Below are 24,699 nucleotides of genomic sequence, written 5' to 3'. Positions count from 1 at the left end.
ACTAGAGAAGAGAAATGGGCATACCACAACAAAGCAGGAAAGGAGTTGTTTTTTCCTCTACGCTCTAGTAATTTTTTTCTTCTTTCTGTACTTATCCGCCGGACTCACGTTAAATAAATTGTTGTATCAAAGGAGAGAGGCCAGGCTTTCATCTCTCCCCCTCAAAGAGTCCGTGGGGGCAGGCTGGCGATGATATGTGGGGGTCTGGTGGGACTCTGCAAGGGAGGGTTACGTGTAATTGCCTCTGCGAAGAGGGTAATGGGCTATTGAGGGGCAGAAAACAGGCATGGTATAGAGAAAAAATCCACTTTGGAGACAGGAGATAGGTACATTTACATTCATGAGTCCCCGTCTTATATACCACCACTCTTGCTCTTTCTCAGGAACATCTTTGATGTGCTTTTTGACATACACACAGACACACACACACACCTTGGAAAAACAGCAACGGCGTCTCACGAAGCAACAAGCGCTAACATTAACAATAATAGAGTATACAAAGCCTTATGTGCATTTATTATCATTATTATTAGCATTTAAACTATCAAACAACAACAAGAGTATGCACTAGTAGAGTTTCTTGTGAAAAATATGTTTTTGCCGTTCTTCTTCATCCTGAACCCACTGAACAGTGCAGCGTGATAGTGTCACATGTTTGGTTGCACTGATTGGCTGAAGGAGGTTGTCTGTCAGGACCAGTACTCCCGCCCACTGTGCGGTCCTGATCGTGTAGCAGAAAGGAATCTGAAGTCAAGTGAAAAGGATGTGGCACATTCAGGCATGATTGGCTTAATGCATTGATGAATAAAGGTTCATTGGAGTATCATCTGCATAGATGTGGTAGGCTTTAAAAGTTGAAGAGGATTTATCCTTAAGGAACACAACATGTCATTTTTGTTCGCTTGTGTGAGATGAGCTCACACAAAATACTTTCTATATACTATACTTTCTAACTACCTAAACAAATCATCAATTGTACGATTATTGTATCCATAATGCATCATTAGCTAATTGGAAAAAACTGTACCACTGTTTACTTCTATAATTCATGCTTGAACTTTTAAGCTACTCTAAAGTGCTACCAAAAAGCCTAGCTATTAATACTAACTTCCCATACCCCCTGTCCTCCATCTGCTTATCAGAACCACAAGCCCACAAATTGTAAAAAGTGTTCTACCACCGAATGTTCTCTGCCTACAACAAGACTTGATTGAGCGACTGACAGATTGGTTGTGATGATACCTTTCAGATCCCCCATGTCGGTGGTGGCGTTACGATAGCGCTGTGTTCCCACACCGTTGGAACATCAGTCAGGTCCCTAATTGACATGGTGGTGTACGAGCCATCAGAGGGCCACCCCCACTACAACCCATGACAACAGCATGTGTCGCTGGCTTGCATCACATCCCCTCACTGTACTTTCACGATACAGGAAAGGGTTATGTAACAACCCTTTCCCCCTCCACCTGCTGCTGCACTATGCAGTTCCCACTCACCTGCCATGCCGTCAAAGAGACAGTGCTTCAATTAGCATATCTTTTTGTCACAATCATTTCATTCTTATTTCTTATTTTTTATTTATTGCAGGGAATCCTGCATGCTCGTTACCAATGTATAATAGCCTGGCAATTTGAGGAAAAATGATATATTATTATGTTTATGGTGTTGTGTGCTATTGTGTTTTTTTAAAGCATTATCTTTTAATACCACTGGTGGAACACCAGGTTACGGCAGGTGGTACGCGGGATACATTTAATAAAACATTTGTTACAAACGTTTTTCAGTAAATGTAGTATTCTGGCTTGTAGCTTTGTGCATTCCATCATATGTTTTCCATTTAGTTTTTTTGACTTTTTTTCTACTGTTACCCACTAGCCATAGCCTCCTTGGGTAGAATAATTGGGTATAAAGGGGTCACCTGCACTCTTTGCATCAGCCGCTGCTCGTGTTTTAAATAAATTAAATAAAAATTGAATCGTTTGCATATGAGATGGCCCGCGAACATTCTTCAAGACAATTAAATGGGTCACCTCAGGTCAAAGGTTGGGACTAACTGGTCCAGAGGGATCGTCAGACAATCATTCCCGCCTAATTGGTTAATGATTAATTGATGTTTCAACACAGCGAAATTAACAGAAGTTTCAAGAAGTTTATACTGTCCTGTTATAAATACTAAACCATATAGACAGATGATCCTATATTATTGCAGTAGTGGTAATAGTTAAGACTCTGATAACTGGAAACAGAAATTCCAGCTCTTTAATTCATTATTTTCATTAAAATGATCTTACAAATGGGCCCTTGGTAATGTTTTGGTCTCGACAGCCCACTGTTTGGATGTGTATGGTTGAGAAGAAGTGAGAGAGATAGGAATATATAGAGCGCAATACGATCAATGTCAGGAGATGTATAGCTTAGAGGTTTATGTAGATCTATGCTTCCATTTCCTTTTCATTTGGTTATTTAATTAAGCCTCAGGCATCTTGGGAAAAGAACAAAAACATAATGGCCGAGGATGTTGCTCACCGACCTGACTACAATGAATATATAGTGATATTGTATCATGGGTGCAGGTGTTTCCTTCTTTTTGAATTTTCTTTTTCAACAACTGGGCTTCAAATAATACAGCACTCACAGGGATAAGGAAACAGTTGCTCCCGACGGTGCTTCACACCAGTGGTTGCTCCCGTCGGTGCTTCACACCAGTGGTTCTCGAACGTTTTCTACTAGTAATGTTTCTATGTGAAGCACTTTGAGTCTGCCTCGTGTATGAAAAGTGCCATATAAATAAAGTTGTCTTGCCTTACCTTGCTGAGTGTACCCTCTCTAAGAACACATATGTGTAAATAATGTATGGTTACTCTATTTGGCAGTGTAAACATGAACATTAAAAAGGGTGAAAATGCCGGGTGTCAGGCTCGGACGTCGCGGTCAGCATTATTCGTCCAGTGGCGTCAATCTGGCCAATCATTGGTCAGCAGCCTGTTAACGTCGCACAAAGTATCAGTTCAGTTCTCTTGGAACCTCAATGGAGGTAACTAAAAAAGGTACAGGTACCTCATTTTGGCGATCAAAACGCAAAAAAAAGGCGGGCCGAGTCAAGGCGAGTTGAGCTGGTACTGTCGTCGCAAAAGGGGCATAAGGCAACACCTTTGGAAGCAAATGACAGCAACATCAGTGACTAAATAGTTTTGACGTTTCAAACATTAATCAAATCTCTGTCCCGACTTGAAATCCTAAGCATTGAACAAAAAAGCAAGCAAAAGAGTTTCTAAACTTCCATCACACTCTACTGCGAGGCGCGCTCCGTCTGAACGCATTACACCAGACCGCTCAGGGCCCAAATGCTAACCACAGCAACGCATACTGTACCATTTTAAAAAGCATACGGAGAAACACACACACACGCACACACGCACACACGCACACACACACACACACGCACGCACACACACACGCACACACACACACCAAGTAAAGCAAACATGAAAAAGCCCTTTGAGTCTTAAAGCTTGTGACTGCCGCGTGGTTCTTTAATGGCACTCTCGCGACTTCTCCCCTTCGAGATGGGATGGCGCATCAGTGCACGGTGACGTCAGCGCATTACGGAGTCCCTGTTTTTAGAGGTGGAAGGCCGGCAGGCTGAAACAGAGAAAGCTCTATGAAGTTTAAAGGCGTCCAGTAACAATGACTCGTCTCCATGCTTGCTCCCACGCTATCCCCCCCCTCCCCCGACCCTACAACCCGAGGCATGTTTTGTAATCCTGCTACCCCCCCCCCCCCGCCCCCCACCCCATCCCTTGCCCCCATTTCATCCTCTCCCCCCCCGAACCAACTTCCTGATCTGCACTTGTGAAATTCTTAAGCCGACTTAAGCCGACTCGTTGATCAGCGGCGTTGTCCTCTGTGCGCTCGCGTGTCCGGGGAATGGGGCTTGGGGGGGGGGGAGCCTGACATATATCCAACTTAGCCAACCAAAGTCCTCAGATCATGGTGTCCCCTTGCGCTCAGCCATCCGAGCACACAGGCACACGTGTTTGGTGTGCACACTGTCAAATAGATTTAGATAGATATGTGTTTTTAATGGCATAACAGGCTGTACCAAACGGGCTGTACACACACACACACGGCTCATGGTGCCACATAAGAAGCCATTTACAAGCTAAGCTGCACATACAATCATGAATCTCGCCTGACGTTTGTCGTGCAGACGCGTACGGCCAATTAAGAGAGAAAACACCCACGTGTGGGAGCGCTTCATTTCCATATATGCGTGCTCAAAATCCTTGTCGTTTGAAAAAAACAGAAAAAAAAAAATTGGAAAAAGACACTAGACTAAAATGAAACCCCGTAGAGGCAAGCTCTGGAGGACAACTCGTTTGTGGAGTGCACCGCGACTACCTCGGGCTTCCAGTCGTGTCCCGGCCCTTCTTGTTTGTTTGTCTAGTTGACTCTCAGCTATGAGATGGCCTTTGAAATCATAAGAGCACCCTTTGACTCCATGCACCCTCCCACCGCATTCAATAACAGCCCACACATGGTATGTGCATTGCTTTTTGACCATTACTAAAAAGCCTACTTTGCGACAGGAATATGAATCTGGATGTGTGGCCATGAATGTAAAATAGAAGGAATGATATGTATATGCTACGCTATCAACGGGTTTATGATGGATTTTGATAATAATACTCATAATAACAATAGCTGATTTGAATAACAATGCCAAATCTTTAGAGGCACATCCATTTACTTTAATATGTTGACTAAAGGCATTATTTCACCAAGAGCTAATCTGGTTGTTTATCAAATATTATTTAATGGAAACATTTGCAATGAGGTGACTTTGACTTCCTGATGCACACTCAATTTCTCAGTTTCATCACCTCACAGTTTAGATGGATGTCGACACATGTTGATTTATTTGTTTAAAAGGGACTGAACTGACATTAATATTGTGTTTTGATGTTAACACATTTCAGATGTATAGAAAACGTTTGATGATGAATTGGATGATGATAATTATTGAAATTCATGGGAATTGCTTTATATATATTCCCTTCCACAGAGAGACGGACGGACGGACGGACACACACACACACACACACACACACACACACACACACACGTTTAGGCAAGGCCCGGCCACACATGCAGCTCCTTATCATTTCCCTCATTAAAGATTCCATGGGGCAAGTCGGACAACACTGTAAACTGAAATCTCTTACCGTTTCTTTGTGGATGAATATGTGAGCGTGCGTCATTGCATTAACTCGCTCTAATTGAGACATTTCATCAACAAGCTCAAAAGATAATCAGTTCATGCTCATGGAATGATGAGATGAATCTTTTCATGAGCCCCCCAATCTATTCGGGCGGATCAGAAACTAGCGCGGCGATAAATGACATTTGTATCCAAGCTTGGCCGATGGCCGCTGCTTTCCTGTTCCCATCATGAGGAAATAAACTGCTGGACAGAGGAAGAGTCTTTGAGCCCTCACCGTTAAGTCCGCAAAAACCATTGAAAGAAAAAAAAGAAAAGAAAAATAATTGGGAGAAAACACAGATGTGCAAATGAATGTGTTATGTGTTTCTTTGGAGAAGGAGGTGAACGTCCAAATAGGATTCCAGCAATCAACATCTTCAAAAAATGAAACATGAGAAAACACTTTGTGCACCAAAAAGCATAAGCGGGTCTTTTGAAAGCAAAGCGAAGCTCTACAATAACAACACCCCAAAAATGTTTCATGATGAAATTGTCATTGTTGCGTTGAGTGTGGCAATCTCTCGAACAAACCAAGGCAGACAATGAAAATGACAATTCCCTGCAATGGCTGTACGTTGAATAATACAAAAGTAAAAGCAAAACGTGTTGGGCGGCAAGAGATCTCTTTCTTGCTGAGCGGTTCTATAAATGACAATTGTGATCAAATACTGGGGATCAGGTTTGAGTCACACACACACACACGCACGCACACGCACGCACGCACGCACGCACACGCACGCACGCACACACACACACACACAAAACATGTCACCATAGTATTAAAATAACAGCCTCAGCAGCAGCACAATCAGTAATATATAAAGTAATATATAAATTAGTGCTGTCAGTTTAACGCGTTATTAACGGCGTTAACGCAAACCAATTTTAACAGCGTTCATTTTTTTATCGCGCGATTAACGTTCTTTTGGCTTGGCAAATGTTGTAGTTTTTTCACCTGCTGTCTAGCTGTCTAACTAGTCACGTTAGAAAAACTACAACACCATACCGGATCTACACCGGAAACAAAACAACAAGCACGCCGCACAAACTTGTTAGGGCAAGGTTACGGAGCAGGTGAAAAACTCCTTGTAAGTGTGTGTGTGTTTGTGTGTCACTCTGTTCGAGCCTGCACGAGAGTTCAATGTCGTCATTAGCTGTTACGTCTTTCTGACCAATCGCAGTTCAAGGCCCACCTGGGCTGTACCACTTCGGGCGGGGCCGCTCAGTTAATTCCCTCTAGACAAAAATCGACTTGGTTGCGACGTTGACAGTTTGAGTGTTGCGTCTGTTGAGTGAGTGAGAGGTTGCGGGCGCACAGCTCAGGCTGCCGGACTGCGCTGCAAGGAACTTTTCTAAACACAATATTGTTATCCCGCAGTATCCAGCCCGACAGCCCCGAAACATTAACGGCCCACCGGGAATTCTCCCGACTCTCCCAATTACCACTCCGCCATTGTGTGTGTGCGTGTGCGTGTGTGTGTGTATGTGTTTAGGCGTTATTCGATAGCCTGGTAATGTGTATAGGCCTACGTACGGTAGGAATATTCATACTGGTTTAAATAATAAATGTTATAGTATTTCCCATCTTTTTTTTTGTTCGAAAGTTCAGTGATTGAAACAAATAAAAGCCTGGGCTATTGAAGTTTTACGGTAGGCCTACCACTGTCATGCACCTACCCAATGTCAAGTGGACCGGGTTGAATTCACTGGGGGTCTTTCTTCTTACTGTCCTTCTCAACACTCTGCTATCTCACTAAAAGGCTAGCAGCACGAAATCAAGGGATATTTAGAATAGAAAGAAATGTGCGATTAATCGCGAATAATCATGAGTTAACTATGACATTAATGCGATTAATCCCGATTTAATATTTGAATCGCTTGACAGCACTAATATATATAATATATATAGCTTTCTTAACCGCAGTATTACAATAATATAACAACTGCAGGATCCAAAAATTAACAAAAATAATTATGCACATGAATCAGGTATAAAAGGTGGTCATCAAAACAAACACACGCAAATATTTTTCACACATCCAAAAACTACCTTAAACTGCAGTATTGTCCTAATCAAAATATATTCCCTACACTATTCAGAACTGTCACTGTTTGATAGTGTGCAATACAAATTGTGTGTGCATTCTCAGCAGCTGCAGGAGGCTTTACAAAGGTGCACGACGACTTTTCCTGGCAGCAAAATTGCTCATGAAGTTATCATAACAGACACCCTATGTGCCGCTTAAGCGTTATGGTCCCATTGTTGACCATAGATATGTTTTAATGAGTTTCGTTTTCGAAAAACTGCGCTGAGAAAGGATGCTCTGCCTCCAATGCAAAAAGACAAGAGCTTTGAAGGCTGTTCCATTTCACGAAAGCGTGAACTGGAACAGGGAAAAACATGTAATTTGCCCGAATTGAGTGAAAGGGTACACAATAGGGCTGGGCGATAATCGAATTTTGATCGCGATTTAGATTTTAGCGCCAAACGATCTGAGAATTAACATAATGGAGTTTTTCTGTGTTTTTTTTAACCCTTTTTTTTCATTATTTTTTAATTTTTTTAATGATTTATAGAAAGGGCAGAACAGCTGGACACATATCTGTGTATCATTTTAGATTGGAACATTTTCTTTTTGACCATTTTGTGTATTTTTTTAAGCCGAAATTTCAAAGTTCTCAGTTGCAAGGTTTTTGTTGGGAGAGACATGGTGAATAAATACAACATGTTTTCAATCTCAAAAATAATCGTTTGAATAATTGTGATTTCAAAATTGACCAAAATAATCAAGATTTTTCCCATAATCGAGCAACCCTAGTACACAATTAAGAATAAACAACAGTGGGCTTTCATAACTAATTTATATATTTTTTGTAATGTAATAATGTAATAATTATCAGGACATTTTTTTAGCAACCTTAATTTTTGGGGGCCCCCACCAGGTATTTGGGGCCCTATGCGCTCTGCGTACTCTGCGTATGGAAAGCGGTGACCCTCCACAGCTCCATTTAATAATCATTGTTAGGTGGCGTCTTAAGGGGCAGCTTCACCTGTGCTAAACATGCCCTTATTCTCCAATCCAACACAGGAGCAGTGAAGCTGACACCAATTTGTTCATATTGCTGAACGCGATTGGTCTTTGGTGTGAATCTGTCACACACACACACACACACACACACACACACACACACACACACACACACACACACACACACCACTTTAACTGCAATGTCACTGGGACGAATCAAGTGCAATACTCCATATATCCATCCCTTGGATCACTATAAGGTCAACCATAGATATAAGTAACAGGTGTGGGGTTTTGATGTAATTCATGTTTTTCATTATTGTAGCAAAGTGTTGGGGAGAAGGACACGTGAGGCAAAACAGAAGTATAAAAGCAGTGCTGCTTGGATTTCAGAAAGACGCATCAGAACCATGTGGAGCATCATGTGTTTCCCACTACTATCGCATGGGCGTTAGGTATGACATGCACGGCAGCCTACATGAAGATTAATGACATGGTGGAGTGAAAGCGAGGCAGCACATGGTCGGATGAGGCACATTTTCAGTTATTATTTTGGCGGCGCCATAAGATTTGTAGATGCGGTGTGTTTTAAGAGTTGACATGTCCCCCAAAGCTAAATCAGTCACCCCGTCAATGAAGGATTTGAATGTATAAAAACATCCCCTCACCACCCCAGCTGTGGAGCCAGGAGCTTGGTAATGTGTGAGGAGGATCAGTGGGGTTCTTGACGGTGACTACTGATCATGGTTTGATCCAAAACAGGATTGACAGAGGTTCAGCTCTGATGACAGGACAAACTGATTTTCCTCAGTAACCCAGGTTTTTCCGAGTGTGTAGGTAGGACGTACGTGTTTGTATGGGTGTGGAGTATCTGTGACTGAGTAATTGCCTGCATTTGTGTGTTTTTTTATGGGTCCATGTGTTTGCAATAATTTGTGTGCGTCTGTGGTAGAGTGCATGTTTGTGTGCGTTTGCATTTGTGTATGTTTGCGCATATGAGCCAGCGCTTGTGTGTGTGTGTGTGTGCATGTGTGTGTGTGTGTGTGTGTGTGTGTGTGTGTGTGTGTGTGTGTGTGTGTGTGTGTGTGTGTGCGCGTGTGTGTGAGTGTGTGTTCAGGTACCTAAGCAACTAGCTCTCTTAGATTGTTGATAGTAAATTAACAAACCTCAACACAAGATAGCAATCACCGCTATAACACTTAATCTTAAGTCTCATTAGTTGTGTGTTGCTTATCTGAGGCAGGCAACACTCTCATCCAAATGAACGTTAATTGAACAACTCCGACATGTCACTCATCCATAGATTGCCTTTCTGCCAGATCCAGGTTATTTTTACCCATTACCATTACCACCTGCCAATTATCGAGGTGGGATTCTGTTTTTTTTTTCTGATCCTTTTGTACAGCTACTTCCTGCACTCAACCGGAAACCGCGACTCAAAACCGAACACGGTGATGAGACAGCAAGGACACGCATGTGCCGTGAACATTGCAATGGAGAATAGACCGCTGGGACTGTGGGGTTTCATAACTGACTGTCTCTGATCGGTATTCGGTGGGTTAGACACTCGGGGGGAGAGGGGGAGAGGGAGAAGGGTCTCGGGATTCTCCCCCAGGAAATTTTGAATGTCAAGCACTCAATTTGTGCCTTTTCTGCATCAATTTATGGTGGATATGTCTTGACTAATGCAAAGAAAAGCACAAAATGAAGGCACCAGATGACAATTCAAAATATAATGGATTATAATGTGGTAAGCCTCTCAGAAATTCTGTACTGCTTTCAAATATTTATTCCCCTCTAGATTAACTTTTCTCATTTAATATTATCCATGCTGAGTCAACACATATGTAGGCATGAGTTACTCTTCTGTGCTGTTTAGTTTATTTTGTTTGGGGAATTTAGTGATATTTGGAGTAAAAATAGACCCAGTGCTGAAGAAAAAACACCAACCCCTGTTGGAGACTTTGTGGCATCATTCAGTAACACTAAGTGTTTTAAATTCATTCATTCATTCCGTTGGGTGGATAAGGGGTTGTCGTCCATATGTACTCTCAAAAGCATGTTGGGGTCATACAGGTCAATACCATTGACCATTATTAAGACTTTTATTTATATTTTACTTGCCACAGAAGGATATGCAAATATAGCCAATGTTGATAAAGATGAGTTTTGACATATGCTGCGACCTTTATATTTACAAGATGAACATTTTTTCTTTTCTTGTTTAAAAAGGTCAGGGAAACTTGAGTAAAGGGAGAAAGTAGTATCTTATATTATTATAACTACTGATACTTTGCGTGTCAGAGAAATACACTTCCAAGAATGAACACAGAAACCTTCAAAACATTCATGGAACAATGTGTAAATCATTTACGTAATCTAAGTGAGTTAGTTGTCCCCTTAGGGAAATTCTTTCCGTAATTTTCCTTCCGTAATTTCTCAAAGGACAAGATTGATGGAAAAATACGCAAGAACAGGGGCTTTGGAGGAAAGCAGAATCTGCTCGTTGTATGTTTGTAACATACTTGTTTGGCTGAAGAACTCTAAAGAGGTTATTAGGATTACATCTGTCATGAATACACAACCAAACTGAAATCGCCTTCGTAGGGAAAACTAATTAATCAAAATGAATTCAATTTGATGAAGTATCACCTCAAAAAACGTCAAGGTTCTGTTGCTGACGCAGGTGAAAACCTAGTAGTCGACTCAGCTCACATATCCACAAGGGCAGTTCAAAATCAAATTGAGTCAGACTACCATCAATGCCTTTCAAATAGTCGTGGTAATTTGCTTCATGAACGACCGACATGACAACTGCATTTCATTTGCATCAAAAATAAATGTATTTTAGTTGACAAGCCTCTGGCAACTGTCACATAACGTTTTTCACAATTGCTTTATGAATAACGTATTGATTATATGAGTGTACTCAGTCATTTAGGCAGACACTTCCATCCAAAGTGAATTCAGATACAGGCCATTAAGGAGCACATTAAGCAGTTAAGTATTTGCTCAAGGACACCTTCAGCTTGAGCCGGCCCCATGGCCATTATAGGCTTGGCCACTAGTTCCAGACCCATGCTGGGCGTTGGAGCTGACCTGTTAAGGCAGTGGCTGGGCGTTGGATCCGGCCTGTGAAGGCATTGGCTGGGCATTGGAGCCGGCCTGTCTAGGGGCTAGGCTGGGCGTTAAAGATGGCCTTTGTAGGGGCTAGGTTAGGCTTTAGAGATGGCCTGTGGAGGGGCTAGGTTAGGCTTTAGAGATGGCCTGTGGAGGGGCTAGGTTAGGCTTTAGAGATGGCCTGTGGAGGGGCTAGGTTAGGCTTTAGAGATGGCCTGTGGAGAGGCTAGGTTAGGCTTTAGAGATGGCCTGTGGAGGGGCTAGGTTAGGCTTTAGAGATGGCCTGTGGAGGGGCTAGGTTAAGCTTTAGAGATGGCCTGTGTAGGGGCTAGGTTAGGCTTTAGAGATGGCCTGTGGAGGGGCTAGGTTAGGCTTTAGAGATGGCCTGTGGAGGGGCTAGGTTAGGCTTTAGAGATGGCCTGTGGAGGGGCTAGGTTAGGCTTTAGAGATGGCCTGTGGAGGGGCTAGGTTAGGCTTTAGAGATGGCCTGTGTAGGGGCTAGGTTAGGCTTTAGAGATGGCCTGTGGAGGGGCTAGGTTAGGCTTTAGAGATGGCCTGTGGAGGGGCTAGGTTAGGCTTTAGAGATGGCCTGTGGAGGGGCTAGGTTAGGCTTTAGAGATGGCCTGTGGAGGGGCTAGGTTAGGCTTTAGAGATGGCCTGTGGAGGGGCTAGGTTAGGCTTTAGAGATGGCCTGTGGAGGGGCTAGGTTAGGCTTTAGAGATGGCCTGTGGAGGGGCTAGGTTAGGCTTTAGAGATGGCCTGTGGAGGGGCTAGGTTAGGCTTTAGAGATGGCCTGTGGAGAGGCTAGGTTAGGCTTTAGAGATGGCCTGTGGAGGGGCTAGGTTAGGCTTTAGAGATGGCCTGTGGAGGGGCTAGGTTAGGCTTTAGAGATGGCCTGTGGAGGGGCTAGGTTAGGCTTTAGAGATGGCCTGTGGAGGGGCTAGGTTAGGCTTTAGAGATGGCCTGTGGAGGGGCTGGGCTTAACCGCCACTGTGGCCGCTGATTGCCAGGTAGAACGAATCGACTCCCTAGTCGGTAGTCGAACACCCTAACCGCTAAGACTACCCTGCCAATTATAGAGACAATAAGAGACGGATATGACTCTTGGGCCCATGATACACCACTGCGACTATAGATCTTGCAACATTACATGGGCTATACAGCTACTTTACGACCTACACCATTTATATACTGCAACGTGCAAATAACAGCAGAGGGAACACGTGGGCTGCCGAGCCCTGGAGAGTCGTACCAGCGGTATGATTAATGTATGTTTTCCTAACGTTGTCCTACACAGCGGTGGAAGTGGATCCCAGCAGAGTGACTGCTGTGATGATGAACGCATGGAATCTAATCACACAGAATGCACAGCCAAACACTCCCCGCACACAAAGTGATGTTGCTGTTCTTTTTTTTTCCCTTTTTTTTTTCTTTGAAAGCTGAGTGTGTCAGCAGCCTCCCTACGAGGGATCTGTTGTCGAGTGTATCAGCGTGTGCCAGATCCCCGCCAGGCTGAGGTGGCATCAAGAGCTCGCAGTTAGGGATCCTCCAGTGTGGGGGGAGGGAAGGGGCCCTCTGCTGCTGCTTCTCTGCCAGGGATGATGATGATGATGATGATGATGATGATGATGATGACGATGATGATGACGATGATGATGCTGCTGAGGAATTTCAAGTGTTCCAGAATGGGTGTGCCGTTCCTTTGGGTGATGCAAGGCCAAAACTTTGGTCCTCAACGTTTTTTGGTTGAAACTCTCTGCCTCCTCTTTGGATGAATGTGAAAACACGGACCTCGCGGAACGATTTTTTTCAGTTGGTATGGTTTCTCAGAACGTACTCGTTTTCCCTCGTTTTCTCATGACCACGCGTTCATAAGACCTATACTCCTTAAGTGGTTAGTGTGTCAGACTCAAGTTGTACCCAACACATAGAAAGCTAAGAATGACCAGTTATGGAAACCTTCTCCCTCCCCCCACCAACCCCAAAATCAAGGTGTGTGGGGGGGGGGGGGTTAGATTGCTCCTTGACAGATCTTTTGAGATCGCGGCAGGAACCAGATGCCAGCCTACCAGATGGCAGAGAGTGCGTGTGTGTGAGTGTGAGGGTGTGTGTGTGTGTGTGTGTGTGTGTGTGTGTGAGGGTGTGTGTGTGTATGTGTATGAATGTGTGTGTGTGTGTTTGTGTGTGTGTGTGTGTGTGTGTGTGTGTGTGTGTGTGTGTGAGAGAGAGAACAGTGTTCTGGGAACATTTCATGGAATGGGATTTTTGTGTCAATTGGCTCCAGCTGAATGTTTATTGTGAAACAGTCGTTCGACTGGCCGTTAACAAAAGGTTGGCTCCCCAGTTATTTTCATTCATTATTCTCTTTTCAATAGCAATACTTTCCTAGCATGCAGAGTATCACATTCACAAGAAATGACCACAAACTGTGGTCATTTCGTACGGTCACAGGCTGTGACTGTACGACATCTACACCAGTGGTCGCCAATCTTTGACTTTAGCACTTAATTGTCAACAAGACCTTTTGCAGACCACCTCATACCATGTGCAAATAATAAGAACTATATATATACACAGATAGTGGCTGAGCAAAAAATGCAAGGGCCCTATATATTTGATCAATCGTATACATAATGTTTTCTATTATTGTAAATGCATCTATTTTAATAATAAAATCCCATGTACCAACTGCAGCAGAAAACGAGAGCCACCATTCTCGTTCCGTTAATGGAACGCGTACCACAGGTTGAGAACCCCTGGTCTATATGACGTTGTGATAACATACCACTACGCCACGCCTCACCTCTGCTTGTGAACTCCTTTCAACGTGTATTCCCACATGACAGCCAGGGATCTATTATTTACAAAGTGCTACACCTGTCATATCTCAGGGACAGCTGAGTGTCCCGAGAAAAGTATTACGGCCCATAGAGTAGCATGCTGAGTGTTTTACGATGTGCGGCATGGCGGGATGTCTGAACAAGGGGCCGATGTCTGACATGCACCTTAGGTCACGGCGTCCCCCCCCCAGACCCCGCCCCCTCGCCCATTCCATTCTCATCCCGACATCTGGATGGTAACACATGGTAGGTAACCTCGGCTAATAGGATGCTGGGAAAAGGAAGGGATCTAAGTCTACAATTCCGCACTCAGATATGGCTTTACTGTTGCACGGGCAGAGATATGGCGTCTTTTGCCTGAGCATCAGCTCAGCTCAGGTGAACAGAGGTGTTTTTACGTGTTTTTTGGTCTGCCTAAGTGACGGTGTTTGCAGCAGCGTATCCGTGTTTACTCTATGCAGATGGCCCCAGCCGAGTCTCAATCTCAGCCCGTTGTGATTTCCTTGGTCTGAAAAATATATGGCAGGCTTTCACTTCCCGTCGGCGATGGAGCCAGGGTGTGGCTGGAGAACAGACACAATGTGAAAACAGAGTGTTGGGAGACAGACAGCAGGACACAAACATCTCATCTTGCGGATTGTGTGTGAGCATGTGCATGCGTTAGTTAGACTGTCGGTGTGTGTGAGGGAGAGAGTGTGTTTGTCTGTGTGCATGTGTGTGATTATTTGTGTGTGTGTGCATTCATGTGGGTGTGTCTGTTTTTGTGCGTGTGAGTGTGTGTGAGTGTGAATGCGCGTGTGATTGTGTCTATGTATGTAAATGTGATTGTGTTTATGCGTATGTGTGTGTGCCTGTGTATTTGTCTGTGTGTGTGTGTGTGTGTTTGCCCCTGTGTATTTGTCTGTGTGTTTGTGTGTGTGTGTTTGTGCCTATGTATTTGTCTGTGTGTTTGTGTGTGTGTGTGTGTGTCTGTGTGTGTGTGTGTGAGTGTGTGTCTGCGTGTGTGTGTGTGTGTGTGTAAGTGAGAGTCTATTTGTATATGCGTATGTGAGAGAGTAGAGCAGCTGGGATGCCCAGATGCCTCAGAGCTGCAGAGTGTGCTGCTGGCTTGTAGGATTGAACTCCAGCCTGGGTGTAGCCGCCTGTGGCGACATACGCTAAAATGTTGCTCATGAATCTCCTTGCTCTCCCTGGCCCCCGCTTGTTTTATGTACCTCTCAAGTTAGTGTGGTTGAAATGATGAGCAGAACGCAAGTATGAACAGTGGCCGGGCCGAGCGTGGGCTGGATTTTAAATGTCTTCGTAAACATTCACATGCTTTGTATTTTTGAGTGTTTGCAGAGTGAATAATTGTGTGTGAGAGACACTTGCTATAATGTTCCTGTAAGGCTTCGGCAAGGACCTACCAGGCTATGCGACAGGCCGTCTGACAGCACATTGAACCGTGCACCCCTCAACAGTCTATGTTTGACATGTTCCCTCCAAATGAGTTTACCAGGGATGAATCACAACAGCAGAAGCTACCGAACAGGCAAAAGTAAGCAGGAGCATTATGCTTATTAAGTATTATTTATATATGTTATTAACATACAAAGAATACAAGGGTGTGGTGTTAATAGTCTTTCGGTAAGACGGCTGTAAGAACCTCCATGGATTTTAACAATGTAATCTAGGTGACTAATTGGTAGTTACATTTTGTTTAAAGTATATCAGGGCCTTTGCCAAAGGCTGGAATGTGAAAACAAATATTTGAGAATAAAACTGTGGATCAATTTCTGAATTGTGAAATTTGATAATATGCTACATCTTGCTCATGCACATGGCAGAGTGTACAGGCCTTATTATAAGATTTAAACAAATCCTTCTTTTATTGGAAAAAGATGAGATGTAAAAGCGAACTTGGCCAACCCACAACAGTCTCTGAACCACACTGTCACAACGCAGGGGTAGCGGTTCTCGGCCAAGGGGGAAAAAATCACAACTCTCTTTTTTGGCATTTGCTTTGATGAGAAGTACGTATCACAGCACAAGTGGGCTCTTAAAAGGGCTCCATGTTTAATGTCTGGATTCTAAATTCCTATTCTAAAGTGGGGGATTTTCGCCACAGGTTAGAAAGAAAATTATAAATGTAACTTTCTGTTCTTTTCAAGTGGTGTCAATGGAAAGTAGGCCACGTTTGCCTCTTCCGCCATTCACCGGTAGTGTTCCCGTATGAAAATACAGCTCCAGCATGGAGAGACGTGAACTGGAACTTCAGGGAAATGTGATTCAAGAAGCAAAGATGAGAGAGGAGAGGAAAGGCCTGCGAAAAAGGGATAAAAAAGCAAATAAACGAAAGAAAAAAATTATATATATATATATTTCCATTACGTAACTTCTCTGTGAAGAAGAAAACGAGAGGAAGAGCGCGAGAGAGGAGAGTCAGAGAGAGGGGAGAGGGCTGTGGAAAACGCGATCCTAGCCCGACAAGATATCTCTTATCGCATGGATGGCACGTTATTTTTCCCATTTCTTTTCATAAGAGTATACATAAGACTGCAACATTTCATCTCTCAACATTATTTAACTTTTTATGAAGTTCTTGGAGCTGCAACAAAAACCCTTCAGAGACACTAAAGCATATTTTTTGTTGAAATAGAAGGGAAAGTGTGTGTGTGTGTGGGTGTGTGTGTGTGTGTGTGGGTGTGTGTGTGTGTGTGTGTGCGCAGCATGAAGAGAGAAATGCTTCCAATGGTAACCAAGAAAGGTAACCAAGAAAGAAGTTGATATCACGAGATATGTGCAAGTAAGTAGAAAGTTTAATTCAAATGAAAGAACCCCCCATCAAAAAAACGATGCCATTGTTATTTCACATTATGCCTACTGAAGACAAGTGATTTAATTAAACCACGCTCAATGACCCTTAAATCTCCCAGACTGCAACACGCACGCTCGTTTTGCGCATGTGTTCAATGCAATAAAAGGGCAATGTTAAGGATTAGGACATTTATAGTTTTTTTTTTTTTGGGCTCGATGACGGAGAGTCTTGGAGGGTTTAATGTAGTTATCGTTCCTCCAGTCTGTCCAGCCTTCGTGGGAGATCTTAGAAGGAGCAGAACCCACTCAAGCCACAGGGAGGTAATAGCAAGGCGGAAACGTCAGAGGATGAGGCCAGCGTCTGTGTATCAATGCATTGTCTATGAAATCGATTGCTTTCAACTTTCTTTCTTTGTGTGTGTTTGTGAGCTTGTTTGTGTGGGTTTGTGTCTGTGTATGCACATGTCTATGTGTGTGTGTATGTGCGTGTGTGCGTACACGGGAGGGCGTTTTAAATTCAGTTAGTGAAACAGATACATAGGAAGTCACTGACAGTGGCTCTGCGGCAGCGATGGCCGATAGCTACGGAGACGCGCATTTGCATATGAAACAGCAGAGCTGCAATATAGGCTTTTGGGAAGCCATTTCACAGGCGCCTGGAGTATAGACAGAAAAAAACAGACAAGAGAGGGAAAGAAAGAGAATAAGTGAGAGAGAAGAGAGGAGAAGGAAAGAATTAGAGAGATATTCCGTGCGAAGGAAAAATGCTTTCCCGCACGAATCCCTTCTAACCATTGTGCCTGGCTAATCACCCACAATGCACTCTTTTGTTTGCCTGACGGGGCTGATAATGTTTTTTCTTTTTGCTTTATTTCCTCTAATCTTACTCTGCTGGGATTTGCTCTGTTTATCTTCATTCACATCACTGCAACTCGCTCACTCATTCAACTGCTAGCTAATTAAACTGGCCATTCCCTTCATTAGAATTCTCGAACACAAGTAAAACTAGATAACATATATATTTAGAAAATTCATATGGGATCTTGAATTAAATCACGTACAGCTTAATGTGGGGATGTTTAAATACCCATAGGTCTAGAACGGCCTACATACGTATATGTACGCCATTGTAGACCGCTTCAGGGCAGGTAGGTCTATGTGGTCTAAAGCAAGAACCAAACGTGCTCCTTTCATTTTGAGATAAAAAATAGATATCTGGATATTTAATATTTTACTTTTTAAGTGGCCCTTTACAAATCAAGAGTTTTGCGCTTTTATTTTGAAGTTTATTTTGCTCACCACAATGTTTCTTATCGTTATGCCAAGATGTATGAGTACAGTAACGGCAAAAAGGGCGAGCTTGCATTTCAAAGCCAAGTGTGAACAGGCTTCGCTTTCATCAACTGTAGTCCAATCATAGAACGTAACGCGATGGAAAGTGGAGTGGAATAAGTGTGTTTTACGTGGGGGGGGGGGGGGGGGATCAGATGTAAGAGAATATTTCGATAAGCAAAACACTCTCAAATAATTGGGGACATGCTCAATACCTGAAAGCCAAAAGAAAATAATAGCGAGTTTAATACTGAGAAATAATGGATTGAGTGCAGTATTTCCTTGTTGAAAGACGTCAAGTCCGTTAGAAGCCCACTTTAACATTATTGACTCTTCACTAGATATTTTCTATGGACATTATTCAGTATAACAGAAATAGAACCAATGCTTTTACTGTGGAGAAATTGGCGATCTTTCGACAAAATTAACTCAATGTCTGGTCCCTTCATACATACCTTCACGTCTGCCTTGTTGCTCTCTGTATACTCTCACCTTGGAATGAACTAGTACTCTTGATGAACTTTGAAATGATACAAAAGGGAAACTTTGCCTTAGAAGGCTTATTGTGTGATACACAATAAGGTACAGATGAGCAAAATGAAGTGTCTCTCTGTGACTATGGACTAACCAAAGGGTTTGGAGAGTCTACTCATTTGGAAAAGGAAAGTGTATTAGTTGTTTGTTGTGTGTTTATTTGTGAAGGACTCTTTTGGGTTCGACTTGCCTTTGGGTAAGTACCATTGGGTATGGTCAGACCATGGAGTGAGATTTTGCACTATTATATTAGCTACATAGAAAAGCAAAACCTGTAGAGAAGCAGCTTGCACATATGCTCTGACACACACACACACACACACACACACACACACACACACACACACACACACACACACACACAAATAGAATAGGTACACAGATAGGATATCTTTGAATGTAGACTATTTTAGTGACCTTGTCATCTATTGAAACTGGGGGGGGGAGAGAGAGAGAGAGAGAGAGAAAGAGAGAGAGAGTGAGAGTGAGAGTGTGAGAGAGAGAGAGAGAGAGAGAGAGAGAGAGAGAGAGAGAGAGAGAATAACAAGAGAGAGAGTTAAAAAGAGAGAGAGGTCAGAGAAACAGAGAGAGAGTGAGAAAGAGAGACAGAAGACAGGAGAGGATAGACCAGCATAGCGCCTCTGTACTCCTCGACAGACCCACTACTGTCTGCGTGTGCGAGGGCTTCAGTACAAGGTTCTCCACGGACACCCAAGCAAGGAGATGCTCAACTCAGGAAGTGGCAGTGTAGACGCCGCAGAAGACACGCTTCAAAGATATATAGAAGAAACAACTTGATTGCTTCTCCCCTCTCCTGTAAGAGATAAATTTATATATCCAGATTCTGGCTGCAGCGCACCCCAGCAAAAAAGCGAAAAACGGTATCCCAGAAGAGTTGTTCCATGTTCAAAGTTGTGTTGGCCAGCACAACAGTGTTTTTAGGGGGATTTTGTCTGGCTTTGAGAATATAACTTATGCCCAACAGAAACTGTGTATACACCATATGGATCTTTATCCAAAGGGTTTTGTATCATTTTTAGTCCCCAAGAAACAATGCTGGTCGCATGGGATTGCGTCTGGATTCTGTCTCTTGGGTCCCTATGTTCCGTGAAAAGTTAGGACCAGTCCCAAACTTCTAAAAATCACAAAAGATGCACAGAATGCATTTTAGAATGCAAATAAGCGCAACAGCCAGAGAGCCACGCACACACACACACACACACACACACACACACACACACACACACACACACACACACACACACACACACAAAAGCACGGCCAAATCGATACTGCAGCACACTTACCGACAAACCAAATTCTTGGAAGGTTATTTCCCCCCAACAAATACGTCTAACCTTGCGTGGGAGAGGCCCGTGCCTTCCTTATAAGATAAATAGTTGAGACCCAGAGAATTAGGATGCGAGGCCAGCGCAGAGATCTAGGTAGACCATTTTAATAAGCCTCCATCCCTCCCATGTCCTGCCAGGGCTTCCACATCCTGCCGGCTGCCTTTGTTTGGTTCATTTTCTTTTCTCCCTCGACTCCATCTCCTCCTTTTGGATTTGTTATTATGCAAGTGCTTTCCCGCTGGAACGGGAGAGAAGGGCAAAGTTTGGCGAAGTGGAACTCACCACGCAAAAGAGAGAAAAAAAAAGAGGCAAGCCTGCGTCGTGTGGGTGAGCGGCTGCCTCCAACTACTGATGAGAACATGTCTAATCTGCCACGCGTACCGGGTTCGGGTCCCCTGGCGAGCGCATGTTTTCACTTTGGGGGCCCGTGTGTGTGTGTGTGTGTGTGTGTGTGTGTGTAGTCGGAGCGCACGTGACAGATAAAATACAAAAGGAAGTAAAAAAAGATTATATATAAAACACTCCTCCACACACGTCGTCAAGAGAGCGGCAGAGAGAACGAGGGACGTACAAAGCTTGTCTTTGGCGGGATTTCATTGCTCTGAGCAGAGTGGGACGCTGCAGGCGCATGGCGGCGCACACACACACACACACACACACACACACACACACACACACACGTATCAATTGAGACACTTAACTTCCCACACACAATGCAACACCCCAGGATGGATACACGCCCGCGCAACAACAGATACACAAAGTGACAAATTAATATTAACGTATTCAACCGAAGAGGCAGAAATATAGATTTAATGGAAATGCACGCAAAAAGATCAAATATAACTGTTGACCTATCTGGCCGCCTTGGTCCAAATGTCAGACACATCATTTTAAGCAGATAATCCTCTGAAAGAATATAATTAGATGTGCACACCTCGTGGCACTTAGGGATTACCTCAACTCTCCCTTTCTTTCTCTCTCACTCTTTTAGTTACACCGTTTCAAACATAAAATGGATGAGGAAGTCACTGTGGCTACTGTGATTTCTATTCTGTTTCAGTGCTCCCTTAATGAAATGCAGGCTACTTTATGTGCTCAGGTTCTTTTGCAGCTTGCTGAGCAGAATGAGAATGTTTCTGAAAAAAACAAAACACATCCATGCAGAGTGAACCGGGCATTCATGATGAGGGGCCATGATTCAAAAATGCTGTTATGCACGGCTGCGCATGAGTACACGCATGACAACATGCTGTGTTGCGATGCTCTGTAAACCTCTGTGTGACGGAAGTTGTTTGCACAAGATTACTCGGGAGGAGGAATCTTTTGTAGCTGGACAGTGAATTCTTGGGATGGGAATGTGTATGTTTCCCCCCTGCACGTGTGTGCTAGGTTTGCTAATCTCTTTCTGCTGTGGAGGTGCGAACATGTTGCATATTATGAGGTTGACAGAGATCAGCCACGGTTTCCGGTGCAGTGGTTTGTTTTTGAAGAAGAAGTTGGGCTGAGTGAATTTGCATTCGCGTGTGGGAAGGCAAACAAACTTCGGTGAAAGTCAAAGATTTTTGTTGCCTTCAGCTTAGCTACCGAACGAGATGCAATCAGCGCTCGCCATTCAATTCCGGTCGGCAAACAGTAACAGATCACATCTTCCCGATTACTTTGAATAAATCGTACTAGGCATTAATGCATACACATATCAGTAGTCGTCATGGCGTAACGGATGTTACACAACAACAAGGGATCCACCTTACCCGGTGATGCGAGGCAGGGTGTCTGTGGACAGCAGGGCCAGCGGGGGTTTGTCTCGCTCTATGATCCACACCGTGTAGCGGCCGCTCTGCCGAGGGTGGAGGAACACGGCCATGTCCAGGCCACAGGGGTCGGGGCCCCCCCACAGCCAGGGACTCAGCACCCAGGGTCCCCCGAACGCCGAGCCGTTCACCCAGAGGAACTGACCTAGGGCGAGAGAAAGCAAGAGAGAGAGACACAGAGAGAGAGAGAGAGAGAGAAAAAACAACTTATTGAAGTGGGCGTTAACCCAACAGTGCTCTCTAGTTCTTAAAAAACAGGATGTGCGGTAAAGGTTTTATAACACAATAACTACAAATTTTGTTCTTTGTCATACGAGACAGGACATTCTGTCCTGTCTCGTTCTTTGGTCAATCAGGAAGTTCCTGATTGACCAAAGAACCGACAGAGGGCTACCTGCCACTGTTATGCTACGAACATATTCTACAACATTCAATTACGTGAAGCTTGCCAAAAAAGTCCTAATGAAACGTATTTATTATTCACACACGTATAAAAACATGGTCACATCCCCCATAGCCTGTCAGCTGTGCACCTGTTATCATAGCACACGTGTCCCAAAGCACAAGCCGTTCAATTGATTCTGATTGTCCTTATTTAAATGGTTATGACTATTGTTTGTGTCATGATTTGTTTATTATAGCAAAAAGACTTATTCGAAGGACACCTTTGCTGAGTTCTGCCTCTGTGTGTGTGTGTGTGTGTGTGTGTGTGTATATGTGTGTTTGGCTGCCTGTGTGCATGCATGCGGGCATTTGTGTGTGTGTGCATGTGGGTGTGTGTGTCGCAGCCTGTTCTAGGTTTCGAACATCAAATGCAATGTTCTTGTTAAAGAAGGACAAAGCCACACAAACACGCAGGATTAAGATCATATTGAATGAAGCCTGTTGACTGTTTCGAGGAAACATGGAACGGGGACGGGAGCTGACACGGTTTACCCTGTTCACCCCCGAGCCGCCACGCGCGAGAGAGAGCGGTACGCTCCCGGCTACACTTAAATCTAATACAGCTGTCGAGGTGGGGCCTGAAAATGGTTGTTGTTTCCATGACCCCCGGCTGTTTTATTCACTTTAGATTGTTTGTTATTCTATTTTCTGTCCGTTTCATGGATATTAATTGCTCCCTGCGTCTGATGGCTCAGACCGCTTCGCAGACATCTGTGTCCTACAGTGTGTTTCTCACGGGTACAAACACACAACACACGCGCACACACACGCACACACACACACACACACACACACACACACACACGCGGGTCCCTTTGTACGCCCTGCACTCAAGCACACCAGCACCCCTTCCCCAACTGCCCCTGTGTCCCATTTAACCAACACATATGGGGCAGCGGCAGGCGGCACGGTACAACATGCCCATCGCTCCGCACGCCGTAATCGTCATTGTGTTTATGGATTGTATGAGGCACAATTTCGTTCCTTTCAAATAGCGTGCAGCGAGGCAGACTCCCGTGATGCTCTGGAACGAGGAGGCCGCAGCCTGTGCCAGTGTTTCATTGACTCCTGCCGTGTAGCAGCCAATTTGCATGTATTAGATAGAATTTGTTTTTTTTTCCCATCCTCTTCTTTTTAAACCATCCCGTGGGAAGACATTAGCTACCGGAGTCACGGCCCATTCCTGCTTCGCTACGGCATTTGAACAGCGAAAAACGCCAGAGATTACGACCAGATGGTGTTCAATTTGAAATATATTATATATTAATACAATCCAAAAACGGAAAAGGGAGGGCTGCGCGTAGGGGTAGACTTGGCTGTTAATTGCACAGCAATAGAACCGCGGGCCAGTACTCCATGTACAAAATGTATGTGTGTCCATGTACTTTCTAAAAGGTTGTTAGTTCCTTTACTTTTTCCTATCCTATCCCAAGGAATTCCTGAATCCCCAAAGGCGGAAAAAGATTGGCCAAATTTCAAGGCCGTCATAAAACCCAGTGCTTTTCGTTATACCTAATTTGACTACCTCTCTCCCTCCTCCCCATCCTCATATCCATGTCCCCCTAAACATCACAAAAGTTGGCAAGGAAGAGGAGAGCTTCCACAGGGTTTCCATGGCGATGCTGCAGCCTGTGATTCCTTTATAGGTAGCCGTGTCCAGATCAAGTTTGAAAACTCCTGAGGGGCCACGAGGGAAGGCGACGAGCGTCTCTGCGTCCCTGTCAGGCTGAGAAGAGGGAAAACCCTGTTTGGGAACAATTATCAGTGGGGAACAGATTTCAAGCGAGCCGTAGCATCTAGAAGTGAATTCAATTTGTAAAGTGCCAGCCTCAATGTGTTTTAGCTTGTGGATATTTGTGCCTGGCAGAGGCAAATATTTGTTGTTTGGATAAAAAGTAAATAGCTGCTGGCTTGTGATACGAGGAAACTCAATAAGCTGTAGGTCTTACAAAAAAAACCTTACAGTCCACAATTGGTTTAACACACAATGTTGTCATGCACAGGAATGCAGCAATCACATTTGGGGTTGTCTTTTGTTGTTATCATTGAAATAAATGTTAAAAAACTCAATGGCCCAAAGTTACGGATATCGCTTTTCTGAATAGAATCAGGGTAAAATACACAAAATGACACAATGTGAGACCTAAACTTCCTTTATATTATTATAAATACGTG

General features: G+C 43.9%; 1 protein-coding gene across 1 annotated transcript in view; it reads right to left on the bottom strand.

The window, feature by feature from the left end:
* The window catches only part of alk (ALK receptor tyrosine kinase), a gene marked incomplete at both ends in the record, with an annotated part of 283,418 nt that overhangs the window by 107,197 nt on the left and 151,522 nt on the right, over positions 1 to 24,699 (bottom strand). The window contains one exon of the mRNA XM_079752297.1: positions 22,021 to 22,225. Coding sequence (XP_079608423.1) covers positions 22,021 to 22,225 — 205 coding nt within the window. The remainder of the gene's footprint in view (positions 1 to 22,020; positions 22,226 to 24,699) is intronic.

Source organism: Pollachius pollachius, assembly GCF_949987615.1.
Source record: "Pollachius pollachius genome assembly, chromosome: 15".
NCBI classification, from domain to species: domain Eukaryota; kingdom Metazoa; phylum Chordata; class Actinopteri; order Gadiformes; family Gadidae; genus Pollachius; species Pollachius pollachius.
This window is presented reverse-complemented; position numbering and strand designations above follow the sequence as displayed.